The 15,432-nt window shown below is 39.2% G+C and overlaps 1 protein-coding gene across 4 annotated transcripts in view; it reads left to right on the top strand.

Annotated features, from left to right (window-relative positions):
• The window catches only part of ATF7IP (activating transcription factor 7 interacting protein), a 53,741-nt gene extending 38,819 nt beyond the window's left edge, over positions 1–14,922 (top strand). For all 4 annotated transcript variants that reach the window (XM_073644180.1, XM_073644177.1, XM_073644178.1 and 1 more), the window contains exons 12-16: positions 1,044–1,107; positions 1,482–1,637; positions 4,525–4,716; positions 6,489–6,592; positions 12,747–14,922. In XM_073644180.1, coding sequence (XP_073500281.1) covers positions 1,044–1,107; positions 1,482–1,637; positions 4,525–4,716; positions 6,489–6,592; positions 12,747–13,163 — 933 coding nt within the window. In that variant the 3' untranslated portion in view covers positions 13,164–14,922. The remainder of the gene's footprint in view (positions 1–1,043; positions 1,108–1,481; positions 1,638–4,524; positions 4,717–6,488; positions 6,593–12,746) is intronic.
• The last annotated feature ends 510 nt before the right edge of the window (positions 14,923–15,432 follow it).

The raw sequence follows: 15,432 nt of genomic DNA, 5'->3' as shown, positions 1-15,432 counted from the left end.
GGGAAGCCTTTGCAGACTGCGCTGGAAGCCGGAAGAGGAGGTGAGTATCGGCGATCACCTCCCCTTGCCCCCGCAATGCCGCGATCGACTTCGATCGACTTCGATCGCAGCATCGCGGGGGTTAATGTGCTGGGAGCGGTGCGTGACCGCTCCCTGCACATAGTACCGGGTGTCAGCTATGACAATCAGCTGACACCCGGCGGCGATCGCGCCCGCACAGCCTGTGTGCGCGCGCGATCGCCATGACGTACTAATACGGGTCTGGCTCTTAAGTCCCAGGGCACAGACGCGTATTAGTACGTCAGATGTTATTAAGGGGTTAAACCCACCCCACCTTTTTCAATCTTCTACAAGAAGGGGGGAAAAATAACTGCGAAAAGAGGTGGAAAAACGTAGAAAGTGTGAAATCACTAGATTTAGTCTTCAAGAGATCTAAATATCAAAATAACATCCATGAACTCCAGTGACAAGTTCTAACTTTGTATCCTTTTGTTTTTAACATTACTCAATTTTTACAACCTGTCTATATTATTAAAGAGGTTGTCAACTACTCGGACAGTATGTTTACCCAGAGTAAAATAACACTTATACACTTCTGGTGATGTTCCAGCTGTGTCGACAATGGCTCTCCCAGGGCTCACGTCACATTTGTCACGCAATGCCTGCAGCCAATAAGCACTGGCTTCACTTTCCTCTCCTTCGGATAAATCTAACATTAAGAGGAAGTCATAGCTGCAGTGGACTGCTCATTTCCTACTGATATTTGAGATTAACTCTAGGTTTTGATTGCTTGAATCCCTTTCAACCAGCTGTTGGCTGGTGGGGCATTTACAGGTATATATGCGTTTCTCCTGAAGCGACTTCATTTCTGGTTATCAAAAGAGCAGTTTAGAGTTAAAATAAAATATCACTTGCATACAGTGTCCTGAATTATCCTCTTTAAGTATGAAATTGAAAGTGTTTGATATTTTGAGTAGCTCAATTGTATGTTGAGTATACATGTTAAACATTTTTTTTTTCTTCCCACTGCCCCTTCCCTCCAGAGTGGTAAACCAGGTGTTATTGATCTTACACTGGATGATGAAGATGCTGAAACGTCCACTCATGGTAAGTATTTTCCCTTTTTTGTCCATGCCTACATATACTGCTGGAGATTTCTGAGGTTTCTGCCAGAATTCCGGCTTGATTTGCTGAGACATCTGTTAACGCCTTGCACTAGATTCATTGGGTCTTAGATACTTTTTCTGACTCGAGGAAAGGTGGTGTGATTTGGCTGAATGCGACATGAAATTTGACACTGCACAAAACTGTGACAAAATTAGTAGTTTCTAATGCAAATTTATATTCTGTCTAAAGCTTAAACAGATTTGGTATATTTCCATCATTGCCTTATGAAAATCTAAAGTCAATGACTCAAATTATAAAAAAAAAATTATATTGAATATTTCATATTTAAAAAATGTTTTTTGTTTTTAAATAAGATTCAAGAAGAAGCAACCCCTCATCTGTACCTGCAACTGTTCAGTCATCACAACCAGTGGGTCGGCAATCGCAACCTGTGCAGACAAACACTGTGCAGACCTCACCTGCATCTGCTGTTCTTCCTCCTCAAGCCACTATACATGTTTTGCCCACAGGTAACAGAAAATGTCCATTTCATCACACTACTGTGCTTGTTTTTGCATAAAAAGAAAAATGCCAAGCTTCTAGTACTACAGTAGCGGTGTTCAATTGTGCTGCATTTGCCCTTTTGTTACATTGGCCATGCATGTTAGACTACATTCCCATGATGAGCTTTTGGTGAGTTTTTGATGCTGCGTATTTTTGCTGCGTCAAAAACGCTGCGTCTTTCACTTCTAGCAAAGTGGATGGGATGCATAGAAATTTCATGCCCACTGTGCTGTTTTTTACTCAGTATAAACTGACTTGCAGGGTCTGTTTTTAAATCCGCAGCATGTCCATTTCTCTTGCTGGTACACGGAGTTTCTCCCCATAGACTTGCATTAAATGCGGAAAATCCTCAGGTTAAAATTTTTTTTTGGTGCCTTTCAGCTCTGGATAATACACCAAAGTGTGAGCACCCTTTTAGGGCTGAAAAATTCTAAACCTATTACCCAAAGGTAAATAGAACCTATTTAAGGGATATGCTAAAAAAATATTTTATTAATTTTCATTAAAAGTGGTCAATCTTTAAAACTACTCTAATGGACTTGTATTATTCAAGTATATAAGGGAATTCCTGATATTGGAGTCCCTATCGTGCCAGCTTTTACAGATATTTAACCTTTCAGTATGTATACATTGCCAAGTTTAGATCCTAGTTGCAGTTAATGATTCAATATGGCAGTTTTAAATATAATCTATTCTGTTTCCTATAGGAACCATTAAAGAATCTAAAAAGAACACATATATAGCTCCCCCAACTAGTTTTGCCTATAGCAATATAGCTCTGGCCCCCTGAGGAAGCCTGTATAGACAGACGCGCAGCGAAGCTGTGGTTAGTTCATAAATTCGCTAACTGTGCGCACGCATGGGAGAGCCCAGGAACAATGCGCAAGCGCGGATTAAACTTACACATTGTGTGAGTAATGTCACAAACACACTGAGCAAGCTGGCTAATACCGCAAAGTGCGCAAGCGCGGAATTAGAATTCAAATTGAGAGGGCGGCGACCAGCATGACTAGATACAGTAAAGTACACCCCGATTACTGAACGAGCAAGTAAGTCATCACTATATAAAGTGCTTTTGGCAAATGACTAGATCACTGATTTTCATAGAAAAAGCATGCTAGTGATGCACATTGCTTCACGAATTGTGACCTGGGCACAGTTTTTAAATAATACAAATGACATGACAGGTTCCCTTTTAAAGATTTACCACTTTTAATGAAAATTTAGTAAAAAATGTATTTTTTAGCATATCCCTTAAATGGGGTTTATTTACCCTTGGGTAATATGTAGTTTAGAATTTTTCAGCTCTAGAAACGCATCAAAGGCTCATGTAATCTGCATCTAAGTATATTAAAGTTTTACCAAAGACAGATATCAAGAAGTATCAAAAGCAAAGCAGCTTTATGTAAAGCATAATCAAAAAGAGACAAAGCAATAAAAATGCGCATAAAAAAACTCAAGTAACCGAATTTAAAAAGGTGCAGAAATTCTGCAGTGTCCAAAGGACATTGTGGGAATATAGCCTTAAGGTTTTCTATAGAAGACTATCTGCAGGCTTTGGCGAAGCATGTGTGTATGCAGAACCAGATAATGTTCTGAGGATGGGAAAAGAAGGAATATTTATAAAGGCCATCAGCTTCTTTACACTTTTGTGATCTAATGAAACTTTCCCAATTAAATAGTTTTCCTATTTATAGAGCTTAGCACATCTTACTTTAAGCAATTCTAGAAATATCTTGCGTGACTAAGTTTATTTACTTTTACTCTTGTATAGCTCCACTAATTCCACAGCGCTTTACAGACATTCTCATCACTGTCCCCATTGGGGCTCACAATCTAAATTCCCTATCAGTATGTCTTTTTGGATTCTGGGAGAAAACAGAAGAACTCAGAGGAAACCCACGCAAACACTGGGAGAACATACAAACTCTCTGATTTATATTGGGTTATGCGATGACACAATGTTATTGCCTTTCCCAGGGATAAGTGTCAATTTATAGATTAGTCGGGTCCAACGACTGATCAGCAGAGCTGGTCATGTTGATCCCCACTAGAATGGGGCAGCAGTGCACGTACTCGACATCAATTTCATGCAAGCTGCCAGAAAAAGTAGAGCGTGGTGCTTGGCAGTCCGTTAGAATGAATGCAGTTGCAGCCTGGCACGCACATTGCTTCTCTATTCCAATGGGGATAACAGGGCCTCGTTATTAGTGTTGAGCGAGTATGTTCTGTCCGACTATGCTCGGGCTGAGCTCCGAGTATTTATAGCTGCTCGGTGATATGTTTCAATCGCTCCCGTGTGCATGATTTGCGACTGTTTGACAGTTTTATTATATGTGAGGAATGTGTAAGAAATAGACATTCCTCCCATGTAATAAAGCTGTCAAACAGTCGCAAATCATGCACACGGGAGCGATTCAACCATATCACTGAGCAGCTGTAAATATTCGGAGCTCGCCCGAGCATACTCGCCGAAAGGGTTAATAGAACCATACTCGCTCAACACTACTCGTTATGGCTATCCATGATGTTCACAGCAATCGAACCTCCACCGATCTGAGTTATCATAGGACATCCACTTTAAGGCAGCCTTTAACCCTGTCTTATTTCCTCTTAATCATCATCAGAACAGTTTGTTTCGCAGTATGTGAAAGTTGTGACAAAAATCTTCAGGTCAAAATTATTATTTATTTAATTTTAAATATAAATTAGTCATATAAAAAATGAATTTCAGTGTTATGAATGTGAGGCGTGCACAGATGTGCAATGCTTTGTATACATGTATATAATAGTTTACATACTAATCAAACAATGATCAGATTTACAATGGCCCATTAATTGCTTCCTCTATAGCTCAGACAACAGTCAATATAACACAACGGCCAGGGACTCAGGCTGCACCAAGAGCCGCAGCTCCTCGAGCGCCAAACAATCCACACATGGTTTACACTACAACTGCCCTCCCCACTGTACCTGTGCAGACCCCCGTACGCAACACCGTCATGCAAAGCCAAAACCTACGACAGATCAGTCCTCAGACAGCAGGTAAGGAAATGCTGGACATGCTTTTACTGTAAATATGTTCACATCTTTGTTTTATTTTACATTTCTGTGTGTCTTGTAAACTATTAACCCTTTTGTGACTGAAGCTTTTCTAAAACTGCAGAATTTCAAGTTTGAAATACTGATATCTTAAGGCCTTGTTCCCACGTCCAAAAATGCAACTTTTTATTTTTTTTGTATTGCCTTTGTTTTTTTCTGCAGGTGTCCACACCAATATGCACAATTGCAATCTATTTTGACTATATTGTTTTTGTGTGAGTTGTGGGTTTTCTTGGGTGTGCTTTTCTGTGCAGAATGAAACAGCTTTTTCTCAGACTTACTATAGAAACCTATATGAAAAACGCACAGTTGTGTGTAGCCTCTACAAACTCTTAGTGGGTGTGAGTTTCCATGAAATCACATCTACTTTGCTTGAATTCTTAAATGCAGATTTTTTGCACAGAAAGGAAACCACAGCAGAATAAATGCAGCATTTATGCCACCTGAGAACTGGCCTGTTTTGATATACATTCCACTAATGAAAGAATTTAGTCAGTCAAATTTAGGGGAAATTGTCAAACTAATAACTTCTACCCCATTATGTGTTCCCTTTTATTATGCATAATGATGTCATATGTGATACCGTAAATGGCATTATACACGCTGAAATAATCTGTTCTCTCTGTATAAACTCTTGAATGCAGCTTCACATTGGGGCTTTTTTTCAGTACTGTAATTCTTATAGTACAAATAGCAGACAGTCCTAGCATATACCATTATGATACATCTGCTGCATTCTGTTTGATAGGCACTCTACAAATGTCAGTTTAAGTTTACCCCAACTATTACCTTGTTTACTCTGTGCTCCAAATAGTTCCTGGCGCAAGTATTTCACATTAGTTCATGGTCCATATCCATCCAGAATAGTTTAAAGGGTGAAAGAAGACAAACTATCCAGTATAATCTAGCACTCCACGTCGCCTTTTAGCAAACCCACACCACTAACCTGTCAAGACATTCAAAATGTCTAAAACACATATTTTTGGTGTAAATTGTGCCAGGATTCTGGCATATTGTGCTCTGATTTCTCTTTCATTGACTGACTGCACTGTGTTCCTGAATGCAGCAGCTACCACCCATGGCAGTCAGTAATGATTGGAGGCATGCAGACACAATCTGCATCTTCTGTGCATTATGGTGTCTGCAGATCTGGGCTGTCGCCATTAGATCAGCTGGATATCTGTATATAGGGGTCATCCGGAAAAAAATTGAGAACAAAACAACCTCAAACATCTTTAAACCCCAACATCACAAGTTGCTGGGCTTCTAGTACAGGGACAATGTTTTAACACTGTAAAATGGAAAGCGTTTATTGCATGTTTCCTGTTTAGTAGAACTATAACCTCACCTATGTGCACAAACTAATATCCCCCTTTAAACAATATTGTGTGGGAATATACTAATGCTTTGGAAGCAAAGGCTGGATGATTGCCTCCTTTTCCTTACATGTTGTAACCTACTGTTATTACTGCCTTTTAAAACCACAGTGGAATGGCTTGTATGAAACATTCAGTATTGCTCTATAAAGTAGTCAGTTTATATTTTCAGCATATTGTGCTGCTTTCCCCATATTTTTAAAACATCCATGTCTTTTGCTGTGATGTTCTAGCTGTATACCATGTTGTAGGCATAAAGCATAATGCGTGTTAGACAAGAAGAAAATCAGAAGATACAAAGGAGAAACCCTAACTTTTTTTTCTTTTTAAACTGTTTAGGCGCATCTGTACGAATGCCACAAACTGCTGCATACGTGGTAAATAATGGGATTCCTGTAGGTTCTTCTGGACCACAGCTCACAGTTCATCATCGGCCTCCACAAGTAAGTACCAGTTCATGCTTTATTAACTGCTGGTAAATGGCAAGTTTTGAAGGCATATGGTTCCCTTTTAATGCAAAAGTGATAATCTGCAAGTAAATATCATTTAGTTAAATAGTTAATATTAGGCTGGTTATGTGAAAGTAAGGCTTTAGGGAGAAAATGGTTATATTCTCCCTGCTGCCCCTCTCTTCCAATTATTGTGGTGGTGCTGGTAGTGGTTAGTCACCGGTCACTACACAGTGTGTATGTGGGCCTATGATTACTCCCTAGCACTTTGACAGGCCTCAAAGATTGGACATGAGCAGCTGCCAGAAGAATATCACTTCATTTTTCTCCCTGTAGCCACACTTCCAGTAGCACAGCATGGTTAACATTCTATTTACTTGCTGATTATCACTATATCTGCAGGTAGAGCTTTTTGTAAGTGACTTGTTCCCTTTTAAGAGAAGACAAGTTTGGTCTCCATATCCAAGCACATATTCCTTTGATCAGTGTATGGAACTTTTACTCTTGGCTTATATTGTGCACACTACCATAGCCATAATATTAACTCCTTTAATGACCGCCAATACGACTTAAAAATGACCTGCGATATAAGAATAACAATCCAGCAGCTATCAGCTGTACACTATAGCTGACAACTTGCTGCGTCAGCCACGATCAGTGTTGACACCGACCATGGTCGTTTAACCTCTTAAATACTGCTGTCAATAGTGACTGCATCATCTAGATCAGGGATGTCCAACTCAAACATACAGAGGGCCAAAAATGAAAAACTTGGACAAAGTTGCGGGCCAACCAGTATACAGTATAATGGGCCCCACATAGTCCTCCATATGGAATAATGGGCCCCACTTAGTTCTCCATAATGAATAATGGGCCCCACATAGTCCTCGGATGTAAAGCAGACATGAGGTAAATGTTATTTATTAACTATTTTGTGTAGTTTGACTATCTGGATTAAAGGGATAATCATTCAGCGTTTAAAAATTGCAATTTTTTAAAGTCACATTTCTGATATTTTTAGAAATAAACACAAAACGTATCAACCTAAATTTACCATTATCATAAAGTATAATGTGTCACGAAAAAACATTCTCAAAATCAATGGGATATGTTGAAGCATTCCAGAGTTATTACCAGGGCTGTGGAGTCTGTCCATTTTGGTGGAGTCGGAATCTGAGTCGGAATAAAATGGACCGACTCCAATTCCTAAAATATGTAATAAATTGGGTACAGTAGATCAATGCAGTTTGTGGGGAATATTTTTTCATAAGAATTTGGGCAAGTTATGAAATGTCCTATAAATGTCTAGCCTATTCCTGATCTAAGGGTCTAGACTTTTAGCGGAGATGAATCTGGGCTACAGTAAATTGATCACTTAAACATGAGCCATGTATGAGGGAGTCTTGGAGTTTGAGTCGGTGTCATGGAAATTGATGAGTCTGAGTTGGAGGTTTGGCTTACCGACTCCACATCCCTGGTTATTACTACATAAAGTGACACTGGTCAGATTTAAAAAATTTGCCCTGGTCATTAAGGGAATCAGATTTTTCAGGGAGCAATAAGTTTTATCATTTTTTTCCTGGGTGTACTTTTCATAAGTGCAGTTCAGTGTAATTGGCATACGATAATGACCATACCAAACTTTGAGGTTCTTCCCTATTTTTACTTCATGTCTTGGACGGGGACGGGGGGGGGATGAACAAAATTATAGAATCATCTAAAATGGTTTATATGTGGGTTTTTGTTTTGTTTTTTTTTCTTAAGTGAGGTGAACAAAGAGCAAATCTATCCCCCCCCCCTTGCTTCCCCCATACCTTTTTCGTGGACCACCATGTGGGATTCATGTAGAGAGATTTTTGTAGTACATGTCATTACAAATGTGGGGGGGGAGGAGAATGTTCCAAATTTAAACCCATTTCTATTGGGAAAACTGTCATTTTTGTGTTTTTTTTTTTATTGTTTTGCGCTTTCTTACAACGCTGTTAAAAAAAAAAAAAAAAAAATGTAAAAAAAATGTAGTCCTGCTTGTAGGCTTAAATTGCTGGGGTTGTTGATCTCACCAATTTGTAACACCTTAAGCTGCAGCCTGGCTATGTACATCAGCCGGGTTCCTACACCTGATCACACCAGTACTGGGTAATACCGCTCCTATCACCATGGTGTGTCACTTATATTTATCCATAATTAGCACTTGTAAATGTCAGAGCGTTAAGGGATTAAAAATCAAGTAAGTGTGGTAATAATGACAATCTCATTATTCTTGTGGTATGTATTATGCTACCGGTGAAGAGTGCGCTCCTAAATTTGATATGCTTTTATCCTGTATATAAATTCCTCATGTTTTTACAAGTGCCTCCCTCAGGCCATAGTGCAGTGACCAGTGCCAAAATTGCGTACCCTTTTGATATTACAGTACAGACAACAAATATACCTGCCGTAGCAGGGGTGTTTGTTTTCTCTACAGTCAATTCTCTATTTATCTTAAGTTCCAATTAGAAGGACACCATAAAATGACAGCACCCTGTATCTCTTACAAATGACGTGAACTGCTCACCTTTACAAATTGTGCTAGCTTCTACACTATACAGTCATGGACGAAAGTGTTGGCGCCCTTGAAATTGTTCCAGAAAAAGGAGTATTTTTCTCAGAAACTTATTACAATTCCACATGTTTTGTTGTACACATGTTTGTTTTTTGTATTGGAACAGCACTAAAGAAAGGCAAATTGGGCATAATTTCACACAAAACCCCAAAAATGCGACGGGCAAAACTGTTGGCACTCTAAACTTAATATTTGATTGCACATCCTTTGGAATAAATGAGTTCTATCAATTGGTTCCTATAACGATCAACAAGCTTCTTGCCTTTCAACTGGAATTTTGAACCACTTTTCTTTTGCAAACTGCCCCAGGTCTCTCAGATTTGAAGGGTGCATTCTTCCAACAGCAATTTTAAGATCTCTCCCGAGGTGCTCCAATGGGATTTAGATCCGGACTTATTGGTGGCCGCTTCAGAACTCTACAGTGCTGTGTTTCCATCCATTTCTGGGTGGTGCTTGAAGTATGTTTGGGGTCATTGTCCTCCTGGAAGGCACATGACCTAGGACACAAACCCAGTTTTCTGACACTGGGCACTACATTGTGACCAAAAATACTTTGGTGTTCTTCAGATTTCATGATGCCTTGCACACAGTCAAGGCACCCAGTGCCAGAGTCAGCAAGACAACCCCAAAATATCTTTGAATCTCCACCACATTTGTCTGTAGGTACTGTGTTTTTTTTTCTTTTTTAGGCCTCATTCCATTTTCTGTAAACAGAATGATGTGCTTTACCAAAACGCTCTATCTTGGTCTCATCTGTCCACAAGAAGGATTTTGGCTTACTCACGTACATTTTGGCAAACTGTAGTCTAGCTTTATGGCTGTATCAGCAGTGGGGTCTTCCTGGGTTTCCTGGCACATCTTTTCAGTTCATTCAAATGTCGACGGGTAGTTCGCACTGACATTGATGCACCCTGAGCCTGCAGGACAGCTTGAATTTCTTTAAAACTTTATTGGGGCTGCTTATCCACCATCTGACTATCCTGCATTGCAACCTTTCCTCAATTTTTCTCTGACGTCCACGTCCAGTGAGATTAGCTACATTGCCATGAGTTGTAAACTTCTTGATTGTGGCGAACCCTGGACAAAGTAACAACAAGATCTCTTGAGATGGACTTTTAACCTTGAAATTGTTCAGATATTTCAACAACTTGGGCTCTCAAATCCTCCAGACAGTTGTTGTTTTTTTTTTTTTTTCTGTTCTCCATGCTCAGTGGCTTAGTGTGGCACACAGACACACGATGCAAAGATAGTCAACTTTTCCCCTTATCTGATTTTCAGGTGTGATTTTCATATTACCCACACCTGTTACTTGCCAAAGATGAGTTTGAACCAGCATCACATTCTTGAAACCGTTTTTTACCCACAATTTTGGAAAGATTCCAACGATTTTTTGTCTGGCGTATTTTGGGGTTGTGTCAAATTGTCCAATTACTCCTCTTTTTTGTGTTCCAATACACACAAAGGAACATGTGTAATTGCAATAATTTTCTGGGAATAGTACTTCTTTTTCTCGAACAATTTCAAGGGTGCTTCCGACCATGACTTTACCTACTCACTATGTTCAGCACATTTCTCCTTGCTTCAGCCTCCTTTTTGTGAGTTATCTCCAGCTATAGAAATGGTTTGAGGAACATGACAGTGTTCCAGGTTATGACTTGTCCCCCAATTTCTCTAGATCTACAGTGGTGTGAAAACGTGTTTGACGCCTTCCTGATTTCCTATTCTTTTGCATGTTTGTCACACTTACATGTTTCAGATCACAAAACAAATGTAAATATTAGACAAAGAAAACACAAGTAAACACCAAATGCAGTTTTTAAATGAAGGTCGGTCTTAAGGGAAAAAGAAATCCAAACTTACAGGGCCCTGTGTGAAAAAGTGATTGCCTTCCCCCCCTTAATTTATGTTTTAACTGTGGTTTATCACATATTTGGGAAGCTGAGTTCAATTACCCTAGCCACACAGCTGTTCTTAATCAAGAAATCACTTAAATAGGACCTGCCTGACAAAGTGAAGTAGACCAAAAGATCCTCAAAAGCTAGACCTCGTGCTGTGATCCAAAGAAATTCAGGCACAAATGAGAAACAAAGTAATTGAGATCTATCAGTCTGGAAAAGGTTATAAAGCCATTTCTAAAGCTTTGGGACTCCAGCGAACCACAGTGAGAGCCATTATCCCCAAATGGCGAAAACATGGAACAGTGGTGAACCTTCCCAGGAAAGTCTGGCTGACCAAAATTACCCCAAGAGTGCAGCACTAACTCATCCAAGAGGCCACAAAAGACCCCACAACAACATCCAAAGAACTGCAGGCCTCACTTGCCTCAGTTAAGGTCAGTGTTCATGACTCTACCATAAAAAAAGAGACTGGGCAATAATGGCATGCATGGCAGAGTTCCAGTACTAAAAACTACTGCTGAGCAAAAAGAACAAAGTCTTGTCTCCGTTTGACCAGAAAACATCTTAATGAATACTCTGTGGAATGACTAGACAAAAGTTGAACTTTTTGGAAGGTGTATGTCCCATTACATCGGACGTAGAAGTGACATATCATTTTAGAAAAGGAACATCATACCAACAGTAAAATGTGGTGGTAGTGTGATGGTCTGGGGCTGCTTCAGGACCTGGAAGACTTGCTGTGGTAAATAGACAGCAGAATTCATGGTTCCATCAAAAAATCCTGAAGGAGAATGTCCGGCCATCTGTTTGTGACTTTAAGCTGAAGCGCAGCAGTACAATGATCCAAAAACGCACCAGCAAGTCCACCCCTGAATGGCTTTAAAACAAACAAAATTAAGACTTTGGAGTGGCCTAGTCAAAGTCCTGACCTTAATCCGATTTGAGATGCTGTGGCATGACCTTTTAAAATGTGACAGAATTGCAACAATTTTGCAAAGGTGAATGGACCAAAATTCCTCCAGAGCATTGTAAAAGACTCTTGCCTGTTAGCAGCAATAATTGCAATCAAGCGTTTGCGATAAGGGTGGCCAAACCAGTTATTAGGCTTAGGGGGCAATCCCTTTTTCACACAGGGCCCTGTAGGTTTGGATTTCTTTTTCCCTTAATGAAGACCTTCATTTAAAAACTGCATTTTTTGTTTACTTGTGTTATCATTGTCAAATATTTTAATTTGTTTTGTGATCTGAAACATGTAAGTGTGACATGCAAAATAAGAAATCAGGAAGGGGGCAAACACTTTCACTCCACTGTATATCTGATCAAGCATTTGTAGATCTTTCTTCACTTCCCAGCACATCTCACATTCTCAACTTGGCATTAGATCAAATATAAGACATGAAAGTTGCTAGTGCATTAGTGCCAGTTATTGTTGAGTCCTTTCCTTGATGGATCAGAGGAGCTATTGGGGTGACATAAAGGGGCTCTAAACAATGAGGCAGGTAGTGTGGTTCTAATGTTATGTCTGTTTGGTAAATTAGGTTAATAAAACATACAAGTCAATAGTTTTTTGTTTTTTATTGTGCAGTGTTGAACATTCTTTGTAAACAATCATTTTAAAAGCCTCTGAACATAATTTCTGTTTCCTTAGGAACCTACAAGGCCAATCCACCCAGCACCACTTCCTGAAGCCCCTCAACCCCAGCGCCTTCCTCCTGAAGCTGCCTCAACCTCTCCTCCTCAAAAACCTCACCTGAAATTAGCCAGAGTACAAAGCCAAAATGGAATTGTGCTATCCTGGAGTGTATTAGAGGTAGATCGTACCTGTGCCATTGTCGATAGCTACCATCTGTACGCTTATCATGAAGACCCTACTGCAACATCTTCATCACAGTGGAAAAAAATTGGGGAAGTGAAGGCATTACCTCTTCCAATGGCATGTACTCTTACACAGTTTGTTTCTGGCAGCAAGTACTATTTTGCTGTCCGGGCAAAGGACGTTTATGGCCGCTTTGGGCCTTTTTGTGATCCACAGTCAACAGATGTTATCTCTACTCAGAGCAGTTAAAAAAAAAAAAAAAACTTGAGGAAGCTTCCTTCTACTTCCTATTAGAAAAGATCTCCTGCATGAAATCTATTATTTTAGATGACCTACTGGAATTTCATAATGGAGACCATGTACAGCACTTGACTCTTGTCACAAGTTAGATTGCATTTCTGCCAAGAACTTCTGAAATGTCTTTGTAAAGACCAATTTTCTGCAGAATGTGAATAGATTTGAATTTGTTTCCTGGACTACACTAATCTTGAAAGTCTTCATATCAGTAGACCAAAAACCAAGTCACAAGACTGAACTACAGTTAGCCTAGCAGCTATTGTAAAAGCTGTCGTGCAAGAGGAACTACTGACGGAGGAGATATAATTGGTTATGTAATTTTCATAAGAATTGGAATGTCTTGCTTTGATACTTGGCAATTCATAGCTCTTAAAAGTGACAAGTATTACATAGGAAATCCAGTGTTTTGTGTTTTATTCATGCACAAAGACACAACATGTATTTAATCCCCACTGGCTGGGGATGTGACACCGAGCAATTGTTTGACACATAATATGGATGAACAAGCTAATGTTTTTTGTTTTTTTTATTTTCCTTTTTTGTGAACTTTTTCTTTTGTGCCTTAACTTGAAAAGGAACTGTGTTTCAGTATTTGGTCTCTCCTTTTCCCTTTTTCTTGGTCTATTACATTCTCCCATGCCCCAATGCCAAAGAGCAGTTGTTTTAATTCTCAAAATGTTTTATTTTTTTTTTCCTTTTTGTGTGTCTGCTGCTTTTTTTTTTTCTATTATTCCATTCTTCTAAATAAAAAAAAAAATAATTGAACTGTGCAGGTTATTCTATCTTGCACACAAGTTCTCGATCTACAGTTTACATTGTCGCTGTGATTGAATATGTTTTTAAAAAATAAATGGAACATTCAGTTGTATTGGTTGTCGCACATCTACCGATTCTACAACTTGATTGTGCCTCCTTAAACAAAATTTTATTATATTTGGATAAATTGCACGAATTTCTCATGTACAGTATATCCTCACGGTTTTTGTGCGGATAGGTATTTTTGTATTGGTGTAGATTTCCAGCTACAAAATCGTTACTCAGAATTTGAAAATAAGTTCTGTTAGTTCTGAAAACTCAGATGGTGTCTTGTATGTGCCGTGCAAATCCTATTACATATTTCGTAATTGTGCTTTTATCAATTTAAAAGGATTCTGTCACCAGGTTTGATCACTGGAGCACTACTAGGCCTGCTGCCATGTAGTCCAGCCAACCACGTCCCGACCATTGATTGGCAACGGTCTGTCTATGCAGTGTGTACATAAAGATGCCAGTCAGTAGTGTTGGCGGCGTTATACAGAGCTCGGCATTCAGAGAACTGCTAGATCTGCAGCAAATAAAACCGTTTTTAATCAAAACTGCAGCAAGCAGCAGCTGGTAAAGTATATGTCACATCGCTGGAATCACGTTTTCTGCCCGTACATCATGCTGCTCTCAGCTGGGGTACCTGGTGACCTATTTCTTTTAAGTACAATGGTTATTGCGGCTGCACATTGTCACCAGGACTGAGCTTGTTCACTATTGGCAAGAAACTTGAAACGTAGAATTCTGCGGCTGGTAAATTCTTCCTTTCCATTGTAAACTTCACACTCCCAATTCTTGATGTAAAAATCCTTAATTCTAAGCAGGTAAGCATTGGTTATCAGGTTGAAATTCTCTGCTTGAAAGAGATATTGTTACATTGTATGTAAATAAATATTTTTACAAATGTCAAGGTCTTTGGTATGCTGGTTTTTGATAGTTTGCTATATACTTTGTTGAACTATGTTGGATATTTTAAATGAATAAAGGCATTTATAACTTCTGTGAAATGCCGCTGGAATGAATAATTTAGTGGCAATGATAAATGTATGCCAGTCGATGGCTACGCATTCCAATGCCAGATGAATATCATCTTAAAGGGAATCTTTCAGCATGTTTTCCAACCCAAACTTAAATGACAAGACCAACAATACCTTCACATGACCAGTCTGTTTTCCATTACTGAGAAATCCGAATTTGGATTGATAAGCAAATGAGTCTGCAGTGTTATTGTAGGTATGAAGCGTCTGTCACTCCAGCTCTATTCCACATCCAATGCTGCCTCCTCCTGTTGACTATTTTTTAACACTCCGACTCATTAGTAATAACAAATTTGCAGTAGTAAAATTGTAACATCACTGTATTCTTTTTTTTTTTTTTTTTTTCTCTTCCCTCCCCTATATTCGAGTGATAACCTAAATGA

The sequence above is a fragment of the Phyllobates terribilis genome, unplaced genomic scaffold (genome assembly GCF_046119375.1).
Source record: "Phyllobates terribilis strain yellow unplaced genomic scaffold, ASM4611937v1 Scaffold_8__6_contigs__length_399053987, whole genome shotgun sequence".
NCBI classification, from domain to species: Eukaryota; Metazoa; Chordata; class Amphibia; order Anura; family Dendrobatidae; genus Phyllobates; species Phyllobates terribilis.
This window is presented reverse-complemented; position numbering and strand designations above follow the sequence as displayed.